The sequence below is a fragment of the Pseudophryne corroboree genome, chromosome 10, assembly GCF_028390025.1.
Source record: "Pseudophryne corroboree isolate aPseCor3 chromosome 10, aPseCor3.hap2, whole genome shotgun sequence".
NCBI classification, from domain to species: Eukaryota; Metazoa; Chordata; class Amphibia; order Anura; family Myobatrachidae; genus Pseudophryne; species Pseudophryne corroboree.
In genome coordinates, this window is record NC_086453.1 from 105006493 (window position 1) to 105029995 (window position 23503).

Genomic DNA, 23503 nt, shown 5'->3' on the forward strand with positions numbered 1-23503 from the left:
TCTCTTCTATGATCACCAGTGCTAGCAGCGTTCAGTGAGTTCTCTAACTGAACGTCTCCTGTGTACCAGCGTTTGCAGAGTATCTCTCAGTGGAACATTCCTTGTGCTTCCAGCGTTTGCAGAGTATCTCTCAGTGAAACATTCCTTGTGCTTCCAGCGTTTGCAGAGTATCAATCAGTGGAACATTCCTTGTGCTTCCAGCGTTTGCAGAGTATCACTCAGTGGAACATTCCTTGTGCTTCCAGCGTCTGCAGAGTATCACTCAGTGGAAAATTCCTTGTGCTACCAGCGTTTGCAGAGTATCACTCAGTGGAACAATCACTGTGCTACCAGCGTTACAGTGTATCACCTAGTGGAAAATTCACTGTGCTACCTGCGTTACAGTGTATCACTCAGTGGAACATTCACTGTGCTACCAGCGTTACAGTGTATCACTCAGTGGAACATTCACTGTGCTACCAACGTTACAGTGTATCACTCAGTGGAACATTCACTGTGCTACCAACGTTACAGTGTATCACTCAGTGGGACATTCTCTCAGTTACAGTGTTTCTCTTAAGGGGACACCTCCTGTGTTTCCTGTATTACATGATATCTCCAAGTGGAACGCCTTCCATACTTCCAGAGTTACACTGAATCTTAAATCCTCATTCATTTCTTCAACATTGCTCACAAGCTTCTCATTCGTCAAACATCGCTCACAAATTCTTCATTCTTCTGTGTGCTTCACCATCGTTCTCAAATCCTCATTAATTTCTTCAGCATCGCTCATAAGTTCTTCATTCTTCTGTGTGCTTCACCATCGTTCTCAAATCCTCATTCATCTCTTCAGCATTGCTCACAAGTTCTTCATTCTTCTGTGTGCTTCACCATCGTTCTCAAATCATCCCTGCTCCGGCCCAGCTGTGGTTCCTCCTTCCGATCATCGGAAGAACCCCCGAGTTCTCAACACTCCGAACCCAGGTCAGTGACAGTCGGTGCACAGACATTTTCAGATCTCTCCAGAAATGTTCAATCAGATTCAAGTCTGGGCTTTGGCTGGGCCACTCAAGGACATTCACAGAGATGTCCTGATGCCACTCCTTTGATATCTTGGCTGTGTGCTTAGGGTCGTTCTATTGTTGAACGATGAACTGTCGTCCCAGTTTGAGGTCAAGAGCACTCTGGAGCAGGTTTTCATCCAGGATGCCTCTGTACATTGCTGCATTCATCTTTCCCTCTATCCTGACTAGTCTCCCAGTTCCTGCCGCTCAAAAACATCCCCACAGCATGATGCTGCCACCACCATGCTCCACTGTAGGGATGGTATTAGCCTGGTGATGAGCGGTGCCTGGTTTCCTCCAAACATGACGCCTGGCATTCACGCCATAGAGTTCAATCTGTGTCTCATCAGACCAGAGAATTTTGTTTATCATGGTCTGAGAGTCCTTCAGGTGCATTTTGGCAAACTCCAGGCAGGCTGCCATGTGCTTTTTTACTAAAAAATGGCTTCCATCTGGCCACTCTACCATACAGGACTGATTGGTGGATTGCTGCAGAGATGGTTGTCCTTCTGGAAGGTTCTCCTATCTCCACAGAGGAAGGCTGTAGCTCTGACAGAGTGACTATCGGGTTCTTGGTCACCTCCCTGACTAGGGCCCTTCTACCCCGATTGCTCAGTTTAGACAGCTGGCCAGCTCTAGGAAGAGTCCTGTTGGTTATTATTATTATTATTATTACATTTTATTTATAGGGCGCCACAAGTGTTTCGCAGCGCCGTACAAAGGACAGTACAGGGAGACAAAACTTAGCATAACAGTAAATAAATAACAAAAATGGAGTGCAGGTAACAAAGAGCAACACAATTCTCAAAACATAATACAGCTTAGATGTAAGTAGCGAAGGAGTAATCATTGTACTACTTGGGGCTGGCGGCCATAGATAGAGATGAGCCTTTACCAGCAGGAGAGAAAGCAGGTAAAGTTGGTCGCTGAGTGAAATGTGTCAAGAAGAGGGTTTAGACAAGAGGAAAGAGGGCCCTGCTCTGAAGAACTAACAATCTAGTGGGGAGGGGCAACAGACAGATGACATGAGGTGCAAGCAGGTAGAAGCCTGATGGTGGTATGCGAGCAAAGCAGAGATGTCCAAGGCATGGGGCAGGGGGATGGAGGAGCAGCCTAAGGACTAGGTTATGCATTGGAGGGGTACGCTTTGATGAATAGGTGGGTTTTCAATGCCCGTTTGAAGCTTTGCAAGGTCGGGGAGAGTCTAATGGAGCGGGGGAGCGCATTCCACTGAAGGGGTGCAGCACGGGCAAAATCCTGAACTCGTGCATGGGAAGCAGTGACCAAGGCAGAGGAGAGGCAACGGTCATCAGCCGACCGTAGTGGGCGGGAGGGAGTATGAAGGGAGAGGAGGTTGGAGATGTAGGGAGCAGTGGAATTAGAGATGGCCTTGTATGTGAGGGTGAGGAGTTTGAAGAGGATTCCATTTACGGATGATGGAAGCCACTGTGCTCATTGGGACCTTCAAAGCAGCAGATATTTTTCTGTACCCTTCCCCAGATTTGTGCCTTGAGACAATCCTGTCTCGGAGGTCTTCAGACAACTCCTTTGACTTCATGCTTGGTTTGTGCTCAGTCCAAGTGTGGGACCTTATATAGACAGGTGTGTGCCTTTCCAAATTATGTCAACTGAATTTACCACAGGAGGACACCAATTAAGCTGTAGGAACATCTCAAGGATGATCAGTGGAAACAGGACGCACCTGAGCTCAATTTTGAGCTTCGTGGCAAAGGCTGTGAATACTTATGTACATGTGACTTCTTAGTTTTTAATAAATTTATAAAAATCACACAAAAAACTTTTTTCACGTTGTCATTATGGAGTATTGTGTGTCGAATTTTGAGGGAAAAAATTAATTTATTCCATTTTGGAATAAAGCTGTAAAGGGCCCCATACACTACTGCAACATGTCCATCTGACATGTCGCAGGAGATCGCTGGTGATCACCCCGGCAGCCTCCCGGGGGGCAGGATCACCCAAGATACATCGTATGCTGTCCTTTTGCATACGATGTATCTTGGGTGATCCTGACCGATCCCAGCCACGCCTGCGGAGTCGAACCAGATTGAATGTGCAGAACATTCAATCTAGAGGATCCGATTCGATGCTCACGGGGCCGTGCATCGGATCGGATCAGATACACAGCCAAAATGCCCGATTTCACCCAATATATCGGTCCGAATGCCCGAATTGGGATGAAATCGGGCTTAATCGCTCTAGTGTATGGGGCCCTTAACATAACAAAATGTGGAAAAAGTGAAGCGCTGTGAATACTTTCTGGAAGCACTGTAGATCCAATGTAAATTGAATTCAATAGCAACGGTCAAACCATATTTTAGGAGACTGAATTTTCCTCTATCTATTAGTATAGCCTGGCAGTGGAGAGCTGATTCAAACCTCCACTGCCTTTCCCCAGCATGTTTTACACTGAAGGAATGTCCTAGTGACATCATAATATGTCACAGGATTTCTCGTATGCCCCTCTTACACAGACTCGAAATCCTGTGTTATTGACGGGTCGACCCAGATCGGGCCTCAGTAGAAACGCCCTGCCAAACTATAACTCTGGTTCAGTGACCCGGCAATCCAACTCGGGAATCGAGATGAGTTTACACAGGTAGGACCCATGCTGAGGGTAAGTATAAACAGGTAACCTGGGCCATACGACCTGGAATTCAATTACAGCAATGGGAGACGCCATACTGCCAAACCACAGCGTCCTCTCAGGAGGCTGGGAGACAAGGCGCATGCAGTCTCTGCTGCGGTCTACCCTGCTATGCAGACAGCAGTAGTGACGGGGTGAAGGTAAATGGATGCCGCGCACATGAGAGTGGCATCCATTCACTGCCTAGAGACAGAAGCTGGGGGCAGCCCTGCAGCTGCCAGAGTGCTGCCCCCAGTGTGACGTAGTGGTCCTGATTGGAGTATTTCCCGGCGCTTGGAGATGATGTCATCTCCAAGCATCAGCCTTAAAAACACTGCACCCAGTGTGCAGTGTGAACAGTGCTGACCCGGGAATATTCCGGGTGGTCACACAGTGGAAATGGGGTAGATCCCAGGTCTGACCTGGATTGGAACCGTGTTCCAAATCCTGGGTCGGATCCCCAGACCACCACTGACAGACCATTGTTGGTTGTGCACTACATCGTGCGTTATACTAATTTTTGCTGCCCATTAATAAATGGTAATTGGTGGGTGAGGGCCCTGTAGATTTTCCATTTATAAATGCCCCATATGTAATAAGCGATACTTGTAACCTACACAATGTATTTTATTTGGGATCAACCAATATCGTTGGGCTCAAATAATAATTAAGACATCGCACTTTGCTCCTCATGCCACAGTGATGCAACTAACTCTTAGTTCATTGATATGGTGAATATAGGTTTAGCCCATAAAATGACTGGATCCACTGCGTGCAAGTAACAGGTACATTTTATAGTAGTGGATCCACAACTTTTTTTGGGTCACTGCTCCTTGGGTTCCATAAACTCATCCCCATTGCCCCCAAACCCATTGAGGAAGATAATAACACAAAACATTAACAATTTACTTTATTAAAAATATAATCTGTCCCCTTAGGTAACCCCACTCCCAAGGAAGGGGTACTACCCTCTTTGGGAAACTCTTCTTTAATGTATTAAAAGTCAAGAGCTTTGTGGTTGCCTGACAAGTTTTGCTGTAGTAAAGGTCAGGGCCGGATCAGAGATCTATAATGCCCTGTGCCTGTCCCTCCCCCAAACCTGTGGCATCATGATGTCACACCTAGGAGACGGGGTTAATGGCTCTAGGAAGTAGAGCACTGCCCAAAGCATCGTAAGGATACTCTGGGCAGCCCCACAAGCTGCAGGGTGCCTGCCCTGAGTGTCTCTTGGAAACTTTGGTGGCTCTGCATTTGCGTTACTGGCTGCAGGGTTTAGTTCCAGGCACCCTGTAAGCCACAGGTGTTGGGCAGCAATGGTGCCATCCCCAGGCCCTGAGTGATGTCAGTGCTCGCACACCCCTTGTTACAGCCCTGGTGAAGGTGCAGGTATAGGGAAAAAGAGTGGGATGCTATCGATGAACCTGGCATCTTTTCAACATAATTTGATACAGGTCAACTGGATTCTCCAGCAGGCAACTAGAGATGTTTAAAAAGCACCGTGTTTTATTTCTACAGCAAAGAAATGGAAATAACCACAACAATAATACTGAGTTGCAAATCGTATTATTATGAATTATTATATAGATATGAATTTGGAACACAATCTGGAACTTTAATTTCAATACTTGGACCATCCTTAAATGTGTGTCAGGCGTGCAGCCGTATTACCCTTAATGAAATAATATAATATACTGTACTGTCAAATATCTGAGTACTCACATAGATAAGTCCAGAGTAATAACGATCCTTGAGATTGTGTAGGACCGATGCTTCATTCAAACAGGTCAATTCCGCCATGTCCTCCACCTTGGTGAACTTGGGTGGGTTCATCTTCTGGACGTCGTCCTTGTTAATCACCACCTTCTTGCCGTTCTCGGCCAGCTCCACCACCACCTCATCCCCTCGTTCTTCTTTAATGCTGGCCGCTTCAAAGCCATGCTTTTCGGAAGGCACCCATACCTGCTTCTTTGCTGTCCAGTCAGCCTGCATAACCGTATTACCCATGGGGTTCCGGTCCACAAAAAGGTAGCGCTCTGCATCATCTCTATTGGAATTTCGAGATGACATTTTGGAAGCTGATCAGGTTCCTAGAAGAAAAGGATGTACAAATCAGTATACACATACGTACATGGAATATGGCTGCAATCATTTCTAAATTTGCATTCAGATTTGTTACTTTTTGTTTCTTTTTAAATCTGACACTCTACGGGGGAGCGCTATCAAAGCTTGGAGAGAGATAAAGCACTAGCCAATCAGCAATCAGCTACTGTTGTTGTACAGGCTGTGATTGGTTGGCGCTTTTGGGGAGCTGTATCAAGCAGTGAAATGAGTGAAGTGGAACAGGGGAGAAGTTGACCATAGATGCAAATCAGCTTTAGGTAGCATTTATCAAGCACATTTTATAAACTGATAGGTAGATGACTGGTTGCTCTGGGCAACTTCCCTACTTCTCCACTCTTTTCACTGCTTGATATATCTCACCCATGACCTCTGTCCAAGCTCTGAGACAGCTCCCCCTATGACTTCACATACTGACATTGCAAATCAGGTAATAAAACTACTTAAAAGTTGAAATTCGTATTCGTATTCGTCAAAATAGTTGACATTTACTACACATGTAGTGAAACATGTCAGGGATCTGGTGCCATGACATAATCTTACATTACAGTGAATTAAATGGAGAGGCAATAAAGTAAATAGCACTTGAGTGTCAGCCAGATCTACTGCATGAGTAAAGGAAGGGTGAAAAAAAAAAAAAAAAACTATGTTAAAAATGGAAAGCTACAGGAAAATGTAAGTCAGTCTGTCCTGGGTAAGGAAGTACGTGTTCCCTCGTATAACAATGACCTATGTGTGCGAGGCTGATATAAACTCCACTGGTCCCTGACTTCTCTTTGACTGCAAGGAAAACTTGGCCTTAAAAATGGAAAATACTAGCTCACAGACGTAGGGTTGCCCATAGATTGTGCCAGCGGAGCAGCGTACTAGAGGGAAAGGAGGGATGTATGTGTGAGGCATATCATACTTTTACTTTTCAACAAGGAAACTCTGATATTAGATGGTGTTCACTGCTATAAATTAGGAAACACAAGTTGATATTAAACTTGGTCTTTTTTTCCTGTACACTAAAAAACTGTCCATGAAATGGAAAGAAGAGTGATAAATGACAGACATCTAAGTAAAGGTCTGATTATAGTTACTACATGTAATTAACGCATTGAGGGTAATTATGCAGAAAAAGACTATACTTTTATGTTTGTTTGTAAAACTCAGAGAGCTGTTTTCTTTAAATGTTACCATCTGGCCACTGGGCAGCACTACTGAAAGGATACGTAATACCCCTTTCACACCGCACAAATAACCCGGTATCGACCCGGCATATTGCGGTGTGAAAGCGCCATGTCGGATTTCCAGGGTCGCCTGAGCCGGTAATTCAACCCGGATTGTAAGCAGTGTTATTCCCGGGTTGAATACCGGGTCAGTGGCTCTCTAAACGGATTCCCGGGTCGAGCCGATCCGGGACCGGTTTACAAGATAGGGAAAGGCGGCGCTGAGATGAGCTCATCTCCCTGCGCCGCCTCCACCTCCGCTGCCGGCTCCGCCCCTCGCCGCTATGGCAGCCGGGTCGGGAAGCCACCAGAAGAGGTAGAAGAGTCTCCAATGCCGGATCCCACCCGGGAAGGACCCTTTTCCTATTCCCAGGTGGGATCCAGCATTGGAGATGTGAAAGGGGTATATGTATGTATGTATGTATGTATGTATGTATTTATGTATAATAATGATTTATGTATAATAATAATTTATGTATAATAATAATAATAATAAAAAAATTTCAATTATACAGGGAAATAATGTACAAAAACCATGACATACACTTTATTATTTGTAGAAAAATAGGAAGTTTATAAATTCTGCTTATTTGAGTGGGATCCGGTCTCTAAGTCGACAGTAACTAGGTCGACCACTATTAGTCGACAGGGTGTCTAGGTCGACAGGGTCTTTAGGTCGACATGTTTCACAATTTTTTTCTTTTTTTGAACCTTTTCATACTTAACGATCCACGTGGACTACGATTGGAACGGTAATCTGTGCTGAGCGAAGCGAGGCACCTTGCCCGAAGCATGGCGAGCGAAACGAGCCATGCGAGGGGATATGGTGCACTAACTGGGGTTCCCGGTCACTGTACGGAGAAAATGACACCAAAAAAACACATAAAAAACTCATGTTGACCTTTTGACCTGATAGCCGGCATTTATCAGGGATGAAGCCAAATCTCCGATAAGTGACTATTTTTGCCGCAATAAGTGCTGTGAAAATACATAGGGCCACAGCTTTTTCGCTGATCCTATGTATTTTTGCGAGAAAAATGGCCTGATATAACTGGACACCGGTGAAAAATCATCAGTGATAAAATTGAAAAAAAATTGCGAAAACAACCCCGGTGTTCGCGGACACGTCATTATCGCAGCTAATTGAATAACCGCTCCCCTCAATATTTAATCAATTATTTTTTTTATTGAATGAAATTAAAAAAACTATATGGGATTGATCTGTGACTTCTAATATTACCAGTACGTTCTGCAGAATCATAAACTGAGATCCTGAACATTTTCATTTACCAATGAAAGATAATATTAACAGTTTGGAATGTCAAATATTTTTGAAAAAAACAATTCTACTTTAAACTGTAATAAAAGGAACCTCATGTGATAAATAAAGAAAGGGGGTGCCAGCAATAGGATCCCTGTACTCAGTTATGGGGTTGGGTGTTTGGTTTTTAAAAATAATTCTATAAGTGTTATTGTCCTATATTATCCAATCAGAAAACAAAGCAGTAAAGCAGCCATCATATGAATCAATGCTTTAGTACTTGTGAAGTAATGCATAATGTATTGCAACCCATTAGCCAAGTACAGTATGGAAACAAAATAGTAAGCACTTCTAAAGAAAGCAGGGCAATGCTTCTATTATTTCTGTATTTCATTTATATGCTGCAATGAATTCTGCATAAAGTCTGTCCATAAAACTATGCATCAGCCCCAATTAGATCAGCAGCGTGCAATATATAAGAAGGTAGTGTACCAGTAATAAATCCTATCAACATACAAACTGACAGTAACGTCCAATAACAGGTATCAGAAATATTTTTTAACAATTAACATTCCGGTGGGCATGTCCCACAAAAAGTAATATTCCACTGATAATACCCTGTAAGATGTAATATGCTGACATACCAGTGCTTATGGCCAGTTCAATAACATTGACAGTCGAGAACGATAAAAATATACCAGTTACAAACAATGCCCAGAAGAATGCATTAGGCCAATAATAATGTAATATAGCAGTAATAATACCCATAGAGAATGATACAGTATACCAACTACAATGCACAGTAGGGTTACATGCAAGGAATAATGACTAGTAGGATATGAAATGTCATCCCAGCACTCTGTGGTGACACAAAAATAAAAACTAACCCTAGTGTGTAAGTGTGTGCGCGTATGTGTGTTTAGGGCAGACTAGATGGGCCAAGTGGTTCTTATCTGCTGTCAAATTCTATGTTTCTATGTTATTAAATTCTAATATACCATGTAGGTGATAAAGCCAGTGAAAATGCTCAGTATGATAAAATATACCTGTTATAATGGACAGTATAATATTGTCCATTAGAATTTACTATAGAGCACTCTTAATGCTAGTGCTTAGAGACAGCAGTCATCGGGCCGTATTCAATTAGTGCGGCTAATTCACCTGCCTGGGGCTATCCAATTAGCCCTGATGCCGGCACTTATTGGACAGGTGAAACCAAACTCGGGTTAAGCAGGCATTTTGTTTTCCGGGTCGCGGCCGTGAAAACACAGGCCCACGACTTTTCCGGATCCTATTTGTTTTCACACGAAACTCGAAAATTTTTCAGATGGAAAAAACGGGGGTTTTGAATTGCCCATACCCCCCCCCCCCCCCAAAAAAAAAATAATAATAAATAGCAAAACGCCAAAAAAAAATTTGGTCTAACTGAATACCCCTGATTGACTTCTAATTGATTCTCAGTGGCCATTACATTATCTAATGCTATAAGTGAGACTGAGCACCACTGGGAAGCTACTGCTTCCTCTATCACAGGGCTCCACCACAGGCACACAGCAAACGACTACATGGTTAAGTGAAATAAGAGACAGGCACACACAGGCGTGCGCAGCACATTTTATTAGGGGTTGCACCGTCGGAGTAGTGTGTCTAGCACCGCCTTTTGGGTATGTCTAGCACCATCTATTGACACAATATAAATATCCACCCTTGTACCAATCCTAATAATGCAGATACATTGTCAGATGTTGTGGTGTGCACCAAACAAACACCCCTGATGGCACTCACTGCAATTACAGTGCTCCTCCTCAGCCTGGTCTGACTCCCCCTCTCTTTCCCCTGCAAGCTGCAGCAGCTTATTTACAAGTCAGCCACTCACTGACGCTGACAGTCGCAGACTAGGGGGTACATTTACCAAGATGGGAGTTCTATTTAAGATGGGATGTTGCCCATAGCAACCAATCAGAGTCTACTTCTCATTTATCTAGCACCATCTAGAAGATAATACCTGGAATCTGATTGATTGCTATGGGCAACATCCCATCTTAAATAGAACTCCCATCTTAGTAAATTTAGCCCTAGTACTGCTGCTGGTGGAAAAACGAGTGACGTGTCAATGCTGCTGCCGACCGCCTGCCAGTATTGAATTTATCTTCCTAAGAGGAATGCTGACTGCATGCTGCTCCTCATCAGTGGCTGGCGTTGGCATAATATAGAAGGAGAGAGGTGGGCGTGTGACGGGTAGGCGTGCGAGCAGCATGACGTCATCACGTCACATCATGCTGTTTTTGTACATGGAGGTGGAGCCGGGAGTTTGAAAGCCGGTGTCAGTGGCACCATTGATTAACCCAGGCGTCCGGTCAGTAATGCAATCCTGACAGGGTGCAGCGCAGAGGGGACAGTAATCAGCCTGCTTGCTGCATCAGGCATGTGAGATCGGGGTGCCAGATATTAGGGGGTGCCTGTGCGCAACAGGCACCCCCCCTGCGCACACCTATGCAGGCACACATGCTGTATCGGTTCTGTATGTCAGCACGGAATCTTGTGTAAAACAAGCACTGATCTAGTCACATGTAGTAACTATTCTCATAACAGACAATACAGTACATAAGCTGCCATGGCGATCCAGCAATCAGGTCACAGTGCTGTACTTCAGTTTAAATTAACCTGGTCTGAATGAGTGACTGATGCTGAATGTTGAGACATCAATTACTGTATGTAGTTCATGCTAATCACTGGAGATTTACTCAAACAAAAACAATGTGGAAGACTCATGTCGACCTTTTGACCTGTCGACCTTCAGTGGTCGACCTAAGTAGTGTCGACCTAACGACCGTATCCCAATATAGGTCCCCAATTCCCTTTGCAAATCAAAGTTGGCTGTAGTAAGTTTTCTTGATCGCAAAAATATTTCCACTGGTACAAATCAGACAGTTTTAGAGTTGGAGGAGCAAGGCCAGATATATTTTTAGGAGTCAGTGAAGAGAGATCTTTTAGGATTCATTTAAATCTCGAGCTAGGTTAACGGTTACACTTGGAATCATAGGTGCCTACCCTCACAGATCCCGTGGGAGAGTCCATTTTGAAGCTCTTATTTCCTACTGCCCTGCATTATAAATCGATTCTCCCAATTCTTTGGATTCTTCCCTGCAGCCAGGGGTCCTCCAAGGAATATCTGTGCAAGGACAGTGATTTGCTGCAGTCACTATGACTTTATCCAGGGATCATCAGCCTCTGCTGTCAACTCTCATCAAATCCTTGTGGGACCTGGCAGTAGACAATACAGCTTGCCTGACCCCTGCGATCCTTGTCTTCTTATCTCAGCTGCTAGTGTGTAAGGCCCAGTACCCACGGGCCGATGCATGAGAGATGTGTGCTGAGCGAACCGCTCAGCACACATCTCTCCCGCCGCTCAGCACAGCGCGATCTGTGCTGAGCGTGCGGGGGGAGACGGGGGGCCGCTCACTTCACCCAGCGGGTGAAACGAGCGACCCGCTAGATTGGCCTGCATGCAGGCCAATCTAGCAGCAGCGATAGCGATGCGCGGGGCTGCGCATCGCTATCGCTGTAAGGGGTACTCACGGAGCGATCAGGCTGATATTCTAAGCAATCTAGTCAGATTGCTTAGAATATCGCTCCGTGACTACCCCCCTTAAGAGCTGTGGGATGTTTTATTAGTATTCTTTAGTTAAACACACAAACAGGGAAATACAACAAAAAGCTTTAAAATCCATATTTATTTTTATGAAGAGATGATCACTAAAGTAAGAATTCAGACAAGGTCAAATTCCATTTGGAATTTATAGCATAGTGGCAAACAAGAAATCCAGTATTGTAGGCAGCAATGTAAGTACCAATAACTGCAAAACTTCCCAAATTACATATTGCTACTAATGTTATATAGAAATATCATGCAACAACCGTTTCTCTTACATGCTAGGGGATACTAGGAATCCATTTAGTACCATGTGGTATAGACAGGTCCACTAGGAGCCTTGGACACTTTAAAAATTTGATAGTGTGCATTGGCTCCTCCCTCTATGCCCGTCCTACCAGACTCAGTTTAGAAAATGTGCCCGGAGGAGCTGGTCACGTCTCTGGAAGCTACTAAAGAGTTTTCTGCATTTACTTTATATACTTGTTATTTTCAGGCAGGACTGGATGGCACCAGCCTGCCTGCTTTGGAGGACTTAGGGGGGGAGGGGGGCCCAACCACTTGAAGGGTTAATGGTCCCGCTCCCCGCTGACAGGACACTAGCTCCTGAGGGAACTATACGCAAGTCCCACCACGGCTAGCGTACATTCCCGCAGCAAGCCGCCACCCCTAACAGAGCCAGAAGAAAGAAGAGTGGTGAGTACTAAGCCGGCGCCCCGATTAGCGGGTCACCGGCCATTATGGCAGCATGAGGGTACGGAGACACACGGCTTCTGAACGGGGCGGACTGCGTCTCCCGCTGTGTAAGGACACAGACGCTGAACAGCAGACACAGTACCCAGACTGGCAACAAAGCCATAAAAGGTGTCTGTCTCCATTTTATGCACTCAGGCACAAACAGCCAGTATAAAAAAGAGCGGGAAGTCCGCGCGCCATTGGAGGGGCGAGGCTTCACTATGAGCGGATCCAGCAGCTCACCAGTGTCATTTTCCCTCTGCAGCTGACACAGACGCTGACTGACAGGGACGCGCAGCTCCTCCGGAGAGACTCCAGATTACCTCAGTGGTACCAGGTGGGCATAGAAGGTACTTAGTCTGCAACCCAGCTAAGCTTGGCATTAGCAATAAGGGCGCCGTGTGCTGGCTACATACTCTATCTGTGTCTCCCTGGAAGGGCTCTTTGTGGGTTAATTGTGCATTTAACCTGTTCCTGTGTGTGTGTGCTGTCACTGTTACAGTATGTCAAGCAAAGAGTGTGTTTCATGTAAGGCACAGTATTCCTCTTCTCCAGGGGGTTCACAAGTGTGTACTCAGTGTACTGTCCCATCCCAGGCTAGCGGGGCAGAACCAGCATGACTGGACTCCATTAGGGGAATGATTTCCAATATTTCAACTAAATTGTCCAGCAATGAGAAGGAGACGCAACACTTAAGACAATATATGACTGAGTTTATGAAAAGAGACTCAGTACCCAAACCAGCGTCTCAGTCCCCTGCCATTTGTCCGCAAAAACATACTTACATATCCTGCAGTCTGACTCTGATGATAAGGGGTCAGACATGGAGGAGGGAGAGGTGGACTCAGAGGTGGGGGAGAGTACTCTGTCACAGGGAATAGAGGCTCTCATAGAGGCTATCAGAGAAGTTCTGCATATCCCTGATAAGGTGACAGAGGAGAGTGAAAAGTCTTATTTTAATATAAAAAAGAAATCCTCAGCCACTTTTACTGTGTCAAAGGAACTAAATACCCTGTTTGAAGAACTGTGGGTTAATCCTGATAGGAAATTTCAGATCCCTAAAAAGGCTGCTATTATCTTTTCCTTTTCCTCCTGAGGATAGGAAAAAAAATGGAAAATCCACCGATAGTGGATGCATCAGTATCCAGGCTGTCACGAAAAATTGTATTGCCTGTCCCGGGTGCAGCCTCCCTGAAAGATGCGGCTGATCGTAAAATTGAGAGCACACTCAAATCCTTGTATACATCTGCTGGGGTAGACCAGAGACCCACTATAGCATGTGGGTGGATTACAAGAACCATTGCCAAATGGTCGGGTAACCTAATTGAGGGGTTAGATACCTTACCTCAAGGGGAGATTGTTTTGCTCCTGCAACATATACAGGACTCTGTAAACTTTATGGTGGAAGCCATAAAAGAAATAGGCTTGCTTAATGCACGCACTACAGCTATGGCAGTGTCTGCACGCAAAGGTCTATGGCTACGCCAGTGGACTGCGGATGCCGACTCCAGGAAAGACGTGGAAGGCCTGCCTTTCACAGGCGAGGCCTTATTTGGAGATGAACTAGACAAATGGGTCTCCAAAGCTACGGCGGGTAAGTCCACATGTCTTCCTTCTGCAGCTCCCCCCAGCTAGGAAGGCTTACTCAGTCCCACTTTACAGTCCTTTTGGACGGCCAAGTTTAGGGGCAAACCCAGAAGTTCTTCTACAGCCACCAGAGGCGCTAGAGGTAAACCACGCAAACCAGCAACTGCCGGTTCACAGGAACAGAGCTCGAGCTCTGCTTCCTCAAAACCTTCAGCATGACGGTGGACCGCGATGCCTGGAAGACTGGCAGGTGGGAGCCTGACTAAAATTCTTCAGTCACATCTGGACAAGTTCGTGCCAGGATCCCTGGGACATAGATCTTATTTCCCAGGGCTACAGACTGGAGTTCAATGAGCTCCTACCTCACAGATTCTTCAAATCAGACTTACCAGTTTCACAAGAGGCAAGTATAATTTTACAGGACACCATTCACAAATTGGTACAGACTCAGGTCATTGTTCCAGTTTCACCTCATCTGCAAAACAAGAGGTATTATTCCAACTTGTTTGTATTACCGAAACCGGACAGTTCGGTAAGATCGATTCTGTACCTCAAGTCGTTGAACCCGTATATACAAGTGCTCAAACTCAAGATGGAGTCTCTGAGAGAGGTGATCTCAGGTCTGGAGGAGGGGGAATTCCTAGTGTCTCTGGATATCAAGGATGCGTATCTTCACATTACGATTTGGCCGCCTCATCAGGCATATCTACGGTTTGCACTGCAGGACTGTCACTACCAGTTCCAGGCCCTGCCATTTGGTCTCTCCACAGCACCGAGAGTGTTCACCAAAGTGATGACAGAGATGATGTTTCTACTCCGCAAACTGGGAGTGAACATAATTCCATACCTGGACGATTTTCTGATAAATGCACCATCCAGGGAGCGGTTGTTGGACATCATTGGCCTCTCAACCAGACTACTCCTGGATCACGGGTGGATTCTTAACTTACCAAAATCTCACCTTGAACCGACAGAGGCTTCCCTTCCTGGGAATGATACTGAACACAGAGTCTCAGAGAGTGTTCCTTCCCTTGGAGAAGGCTATGGTAATCCAGTCGATGGTTCGGGCTGTCCTGAAGCCAACCCGGATCTCGGTGCATCTGTGCATTCACCTTCTGGGGAAAATGGTGGCCTCTTACGAGGCGCTTCAACACGGAAGGTTTCATGCGAGGTGCTTCCAGCTAGATCTATTGGACAAATGGTCCGGAACGCATCTTCACATACACCAGAGGATCCGTCTGTCGCCAAGAGCCAGGATCTCCCTTCTGTGGTGGCTACAGACTTCTCACCTCGTCAAGAATCGGAGGTTCGGGATTCAGAATTGGATTCTGCTAACCACAGACATAAGCCTCAGAGGTTGGGGAGCAGTCACCCAGGGGGTGCAGTTTCAAGGAAGATGGTCAAGTCAGGAAGTCGTCCTTCCAATAAAAATCCTGGAACTCAGGGTTATCTACAACGCCCTTCTGCAGGCCTCATCTCTACTTAGGAATCAGGCCATTCAAGTCCAGTCGGACAATGTGACATCGGTAACGTACATAAACCAGCAGGGCGGAACAAAAAGCAGAACTGCAATGTCAGAGGTGGCAAGAATTCTCCTCTGGGTGGAAAAACACGGCATGGTGTTGTCGGCTGTCTTCATTCTGGGAGTAGACAACTGGGAAGCAGACTTCCTCAGCAGACACGTCCTACAGCGGGGGTGTGAGGGCATTCACCCGGAGGTGTTCAGGTGCTTGACACGTCGGTGGGGGTATCCACAGATCGGCATGATGGCCTCCCGACTGAAGCTCGAGCGGTATTGTTCCAGGTCGAGATACCCACAAGCAGTAGCGGTAGACGCTCTAACAACTCCGTGGATATGCCAGCTGGTGTACGTGTTTCCTCCACTTACTTTGAACCCAAGAATTCTAAAGAGAATAAAAAGGGAAAAGGTTCAAGCAATACTCATTTCTCCAAACTGGCCGCGAAAGGCCTGGTACGTGGATCTTCTCGAGATGCTGATCGAAGATACGTGGCCTCTACCTCTTTGTGAGGATCTTCTGCAACAGGGCCCGTTCGTCTATCATGACTTACTGCGGCTACGTTTAACGGCATGGAAGTTGAATGGCTGATTCTAGCCAGGAGAGGGATTCCTGACAAGGTCATCCCAACTATGATCTAAGCCAGGAATGGGGTAACGTCTAAACATTACCACTGTATTTGGAAGAGGTATGTCTCTTGGTGTGAAACCAGACAATATTCTGCGGCGGAATTTCATCTGGGACGTTTCCTGCTTTTTCTGCAGACGGGAGTGGATGTGGGCCTACGTCTAGGCGCCATTAAAGTCCAGATTTCGGCCTTGTCTATTTACTTTCAGAAACAATTGGCTTCTCTCCCTGAGGTCCAGACATTCTTGAAAGGTGTTCTGCACATCCAACCTCCCTCTGTGCCTCCCACGGCACCTTGGGATCTCAATTTGGTGCTGCACTTCTTCCAATCGGACTGGTTTGAACAGTTACAAGAGGTAGACGTAAAGTACCTTACATGGTAAACACTGCTGACCTTGGCTCCAGCAAGACGTGTGTCGGAGCTGGGGGCGTTGTCTTACAAGAACCCCTACTTAATTTTCCATGAGGACAGAGCTGAACTCAGGACTCGTCAGCAATTTCTTCCTAAGGTGGTGTCCGCGTTTCACATCAACCAACCTATTGTGGTTCCGGTTGTTACGGACACCTCTGCTACTTCAAAGTCTTTGGATGTTGTGGGGGCTTTGAAGGTCTATGTAAAGAGAACAGCTCGTCACAGGAAATCGGACTCACTGTTCGTTCTCTATGATCCCAATAAAATTGGGTGTCCTGCTTCAAAGCAGTCAATTGCACGCTGGATCAGGCTTACTATCCAGCATGCTTATTCCACAACAGGCTTGCCGTTTCCAAAATCTGTACAGGCCCACTCTACTAGCTCGGTGGGTTCTTCTTGGGCGGCTACCCGGGGTGTCTCGGCTTTACAGCTCTGCCGGGCAGCTACTTGGTCAGATTTGAACACGTTTACAAAGTTTTACAAGTTCGATACTTTGGCCTCTGAGGACTTTCAGTTTGGTCAATCAGTTCTGCAGGAACCTCAGCACTCTCCCACCCAGTTTGGGAGCATTGGTACTTCCCCATGGTACTAAATGGATTCCCAGTATCCCCTAGGACGTAAGAGAAAATAGGATTTTAATTACCTACCAGTAATCCCTTTCTCGTAGTCCGTAGGGGATACTAGGCGCCCGCCCAGTGCTTCGTTCTCCCTGCACTGTTACTTGGTTCAGTAATGTTGTTTGGTTCAGCTGTTGCGGTTCCTGGTTTCAAGTTTGGTTAGCATGGCTTTCCTCTTGTTTTGTGTGTGCTGGTTCGTAATCTCACCACTTTCCTTATCTATCCTTCTCTCAAGGTATGTCCGTCTCCTCGGGAACAGTTTTCTAGACTGAGTCTGGTAGGAGGGGCATAGAGGGAGGAGCCAGCACACACTATCAAATTCTTAAAGTGCCCAAGGCTCCTAGTGAACCCGTCTATACCCCATGGTACTAAATGGATTCCCAGTATCCCCTACGGACTACGAGAAAAGGATTTACCGCTAGGTAATTAAAATCCTATTTTAAGCGTAGATACACCCATATGTGGAGCGAGAAACGCCCTTTGGGTGCAGCATGACACACCCATCAATGGCACACAACGCTTCGCATAGTGCATTCTACTAACAATTATAATCTCCCTGAAATTAGTTTTCAAAATTAGGCAAATATGACTTGGAATAAGACTTTGACTGGGTCAAAGGTTAAAACATGATGTAGATTGTTTTTTAGCAAAGGCAAAGGTAAGTAAAGTAAGTAAAGGTTATATAAACAAGAGTAAGGATAGGGTGGAGCTATCACATCGACGCATGCAACTCCGCTAAAGGCAAATATCCTCATACAGGGGCAGATTTATTAAGCTTGGTGAAGTGATAAAGTGGAAGGTAATAAAGGACCAGCCAATCAGATCCTTACTGCCATGTCACAGGCTGGGTTTGAAAAATGACAGGAGCTGACTGGCTGGTCCTTTATCACCTTCCACTTTATCACTTCACTGAGCTTAATAAATCTGCCCCTCATTTCCTTGCAGGCAGTGTTAGCGTACCCTAACTCAGCCTCATTAGATTTAATGAAGTAGCATTACAATTTGCTGTACATTGGGGATCCAGTGAATCTATTAAACACAGCATCATCATTTTATACATAAAGTACAGAGGAATTGTGAATGGTCACAGTCCAGATGTGCCATTAACAGGTGTCTGTGACATAGCTTGCATAGCGTATGGTGTATTGTGACATTTAGGAATGTATATGCTCCATGCCCAAATCAGCTTAGCTTGGATTGCAGGGAGAGGCAGTCACATATAGCTGAGAAAAATGCTTCTTTGTAGTAGGATTTTTGTTAGAAAAACCATTGTGTTAACAGTCAGTAAAAATAAAAGCATTCCCTCTCTTCTCAGTACCATTGCTGATGGTCTTTCTGCGGTAACCTCCCTGATGGATGACCTCCCACTCTCTCTCTATCTACAACTGAATTACTGGTGTTAGGTACGCATCTGACATCTCTGTATCCACCCTAATCCTGCTCTTCTACACTTCATGCTGGTTGTTATCCATATCTGCCTCGTCCCTCTCTTCTCACACCCAAAATGTCTCAAATTCCTGTCACTTATAACTCAAAACCAGTTCCTGCATCTGTCCTTGCCATGACAGTGATTTACGCCCTCATTATCTCATGCCATTGTCTGGGCTGGCTCTGGGCATAGGTGACACACCAGCCAGTCAACTCCTATCATTTTTCAAACCCAGCCTGGAACTTCTAAAACAAAATCACCAAGTAGGCGCACGGTACCAGTGATGTTGATAAAAACACAATTTAATAACATAAAACCAATAACAAACTGATTGAAAGACACAACACTACACAGAGCATATAACTGAGGTATTATACCTTATAGTTCACACATAAAGTGTATAAATAAGTGAAAGGGACACTAATATGCAGGAGAACCCGTCTCTGTAAGATAGGGTTAATCTCTCACATTAATTCCATATCAGACAGTTTAAATGAAAAGGAAGTCCTGTAAACTGATGTAATTAGCGTTTGTGACCATAAAGGTGTCCAGATTTAAATAGTGTTTCCTTGGAGCAAAATAAACCAGCCGATTAATGTTACTCACTGAGACGTAATGATCTCTTGCTGTACGGGATAAATGGTTAAGAAACCGCTTGTTATCACCCTGTGCATGGGTGAGACATCCGTCAGCGGTATATTCAGATGAAAGCCACTTCTTTCTGTGCAGCACCAGTTGCCTGTATTAGATCACCATACAGATCCTCCAGCTTGCTGAGCGACGCCCGGCCGGGCAGGAGGTAACAATGTTCCAAATGCAAGGAGAGTTAGAGTGGAGTGATTGAATCACAGGCTGGATCATTCACCGGTAACTTGTAACAAACGGCTGAAAGTGATGGATGTCGTGCTCCGTGGGACACTTAATGGTCAAGTGTGGCCCTTACTTCTGTTCCCAGCCTGGAACTTGACAGTTAGAAGATGATTGGCTGGTGCTTTATGGCCTTCCACTTTATCACTTCACCAGGCTTAATATATCTGCCCCTTAGACACTTGCCTATAGCTACTTAGCTCCAGAGGGGGCGCACATCGGTGGGGGCTGGGTGGAGCAAGAGCAACACTGTAGAGATAGGGGCACATCTCCAGCCGCTGCTGGGACAGAACTGAAGATTTAGGCACCGACAGAGGAGCCGCCGAGGGTTAGCCAATCGTGGCTCGCTGCTTCATCGCTCCGCCCACTCACTCTGACTTTTATTAGCCGGCATGAGTGGCATAGTCATTACGATAGTAGAGGGAGAGCATAGAAGAGCTCCCGAAGAGGCATGAAAGATGACCGCAGAAGAGGCGACCCGCCAGGAAGAAGATGAAAGGTACCGAAAGACAGAAAACTGGAAGAGGTGGCAGAAGGAAGACTGAAGACACTGGGTCAAGTCAGAATACCTCAGGATGCCTAAGCCCTGGGCAGCAAGAAGGTTTTTGTAAAATAACTTACAATGACCCACTTGCTGTTCAGGTGAAATCCTGCGAGAGTCAAGCAGCTGGTGGAGTCCAGCCAGCGCAGATAGGTAACAGAGGATCTTGTGCTTGGCAAGCTGAGGAGCGATGCAGAAACCTGCACAGCGAGTAAGGTCCCAGTGAGACCATATTTATTTATAGCTATCACCCTAAACCACCAGGGTATTGGCTACCTTGATGCGGGCGCTAGGGCTGGGGGCACAAGTAGGGCGGGCACTAGTCCTGTACCCCCATGCCCCCTGTGATAAGTAAGATGGGCGATGGGGGGTACCAGCTAAAATCTTGCCTAGGATAACAAATTGGTCAGGGTTGTCCTTGCCTTGTTTACTGTGGCCATCTGATAACCAGCCTACCCATCATTAATCTTGTATGGTTTCAATGGGTGTAGTATGAGTGGCCGGCGAGTGGGATCCCCGGCGGCCAGCATACCGGCGCCGGGATCCCGATAGTCGGCATGCCGGCAGTGGGGTGAGCGCAAATGAGCCCCTTTCGGGCTCGCTGCACTTGCCACGCTGCGGGCACGGAGGCGCACGTAGTTTTTTCTCCCTCCAGGGGGATCGTGGACCCCCAAGAGGGAGAATTGTTTGTCGGTATGCCGGGTGTCAGGATTCCGGCACCGGTATACTGTGCGCCGAGATCCCAACAGGCGGCATACTGAATGCCACCCGTTTCAACACATCTAGAATGTGACTGCTTCCCTAATTTTACAATGCTAAATGCCTGACAGGCCCTGCACTTATATGTTAGGGTAAATATATCTCTAACAGGATTAAATTAAAGATTTAATTGTATCATAGAAGGTGAGAATGCTTCACTGACCTATTTCTCTACTCTTATCACCATATATAACCCTACCCGAGTACAGCAATCCCCCAACGATTTACATCAATTATCACCGCCTCCCCTTACTACAAGCAAGACCTCTCCCACAATGCACCTATCCTCTAGAATAATCAGCTTTGTTCTTGTAGGACCACCCCTAATGATCTTAATAGCCATTCCTAAACAATTGTTTCCTCACTGTACCTTTACCATAATAGCAAACTTTGTTTTTTTACCTATTATCTTCCATTCTAACGGTCAATACATTTTTTTGTACTATATGCAATATTCTACAGTATTTTCTGATTATCCCACAGTACTTACAGTATATCTATGTGGCGGGGTCACTCAACACTCCTGGGGGAGATGTACCAACCATTGGAGACGAGAGAGATAAAGTGATGAGAGATAAAGTACTGGCCAATCAGCTTTGAACTGTGAGGGATATTTATCAGGATACCAATTGGTGTCTGTCATTGTACAGGCTGTGGTTGAAAAATATCAGTTAGGAGCTGATTGGTTGTTACTTTCTCTCTCTCAAATACCCCTTTCACATCTCCAATGCCAGATCCCACTCGGGAATTGGAAACGGGTCATTTCCGGGTGGGATCCGGCATTGGAGATTCTCCTACCTCTTTCTGATGGCTTCCAGACCAGCAATATGCAGAGTCGTTTGCCATAGCTGCGGGGGGCGGAGCCGGCAGCGAGGGCGGCGGTGCCGCTGGGAGATGAGCTCATCTCAGCGCCGCCTCTCCCTATCTTGTAAACGGGTCCCGGATCGGCCCGACCCAGGAATCCGTTTACGCAGCCACTGACCCGGTATTCAACCCGGGAATAACACTGTTTATAATCCAGGTTGAATTACCGGGTCAGGTGACCCGGGAAATCTGACATGGCGCTTTCACACTGCACACTGACCTGTGTCGACCCGGCAATATGCCGGGTCGATACCGGGTTATTTGTGCGGTGTGAAAGGGGTACAAGTTTTGATAAATAACCCCATGTGTTTGAAAAATGACAGAAACTGGGGTTTTTTTGTACTTCATCTCTCTTCAAGGTTTCATATGTCTCCTCCCTGGTCTCCTACAACTGTACATCCATGCAGCACTCAGGAGTTACAATTAGCCATTCATATGTAGCGATCCATTGTTCAAACATGCACTTGTACTTACTGTATTTTTCCTATTAGATTGAAAGCTCTTGCGAACAGGGTCAGAGAACGCCTTCAGTCTCCAGCTACATTCCATATTGAACTACAGTATGTTCACTCTTGTTACATCTACAGAACAACAATGAACCGAAGCTAACACAGGTTCTGTTTCTACATATCCTCATACACTTGTCTCATCCTATTAACAGAGTGCAAATATCTGGAAGCCAAGCATAGACGCTGACCTACTTAATACAATAAAAAAAAATCCTGACACTGATCTTATGTGCACATTCCAGGCCACATCCTTGTGGCCGCCCCTTCACTAAGAACAGGATTGCTAGAGCCTACAGGAGGACCCGCTGGGTCGGGGAATATACCGCACTCCGGGTAAGTTAGATTCCTTTTAGTGATAACATGGATGTGGCAATTACTGATCCGTAGTCTTCTGCGTGTGTCCGGGGAACATTAAGTGCGCTGCTTTGTATATCAGTTGTCTATTTATAACGGGCAGATTGCAATTCTCATGAAATAATAATTTTAATAATATATTACAATGCACTCTTAATAATAACATCATCATTAACATCATTACAGATTACTTTCTATATAGCAGCTAGAGGGCGTTACACAGTGACCCGGGGCCTGGCTGCCAGCTCACTTGCTGAAGCCATTCACTGCCATAAATGAATCACTTGATCACTAGTGCACAAGACATCCTTGGTTGCTATAAACTATAGTAGTCACCCTGAATGCCATTCCCATATATGGGCAGGTTTCTGATCCATGGCATGCGTTAGAGGACTGTGCTTCTGGAAACAGGTGCGTGTCCTATTCAAGCGTAATTTGAGGTGTGAAAACAAATTCTCATTACAACAATCATTTGGAATGTTCAAAAGTATGTATTCACAAACAGGCCCTACCTGCATGACTTCCGTCACTGAACGCACTAGCAGAAAGTCAAAGTGTAAAGGTTTACTACAGCAGGGGACAATTCATTACAATGCAATGCCCAATTATTTGCTAGCAGTTCTGTATGTTGGCGAGAACAGACAGCACAGACTTGCATCAAACTCATCCTGGATTTACGGAACACTGACTGAATCTACTTAAACCAGAGGCTTTCAAACACGGTCCTCAAGGCACCCCAACGGTTCTGGTTTTAAG

The 23503-nt window shown here is 45.7% G+C and overlaps 1 protein-coding gene across 1 annotated transcript in view; it reads right to left on the reverse strand.

Moving 5' to 3' along the window:
• The window catches only part of LOC134965221 (myosin-10-like), a 347571-nt gene that overhangs the window by 125137 nt on the left and 198931 nt on the right, over positions 1-23503 (reverse strand). The window contains exon 2 of the mRNA XM_063941726.1: positions 5407-5774. Within this exon, the coding sequence (XP_063797796.1) occupies positions 5407-5754 (348 nt within the window). The 5' untranslated portion in view covers positions 5755-5774. The remainder of the gene's footprint in view (positions 1-5406; positions 5775-23503) is intronic.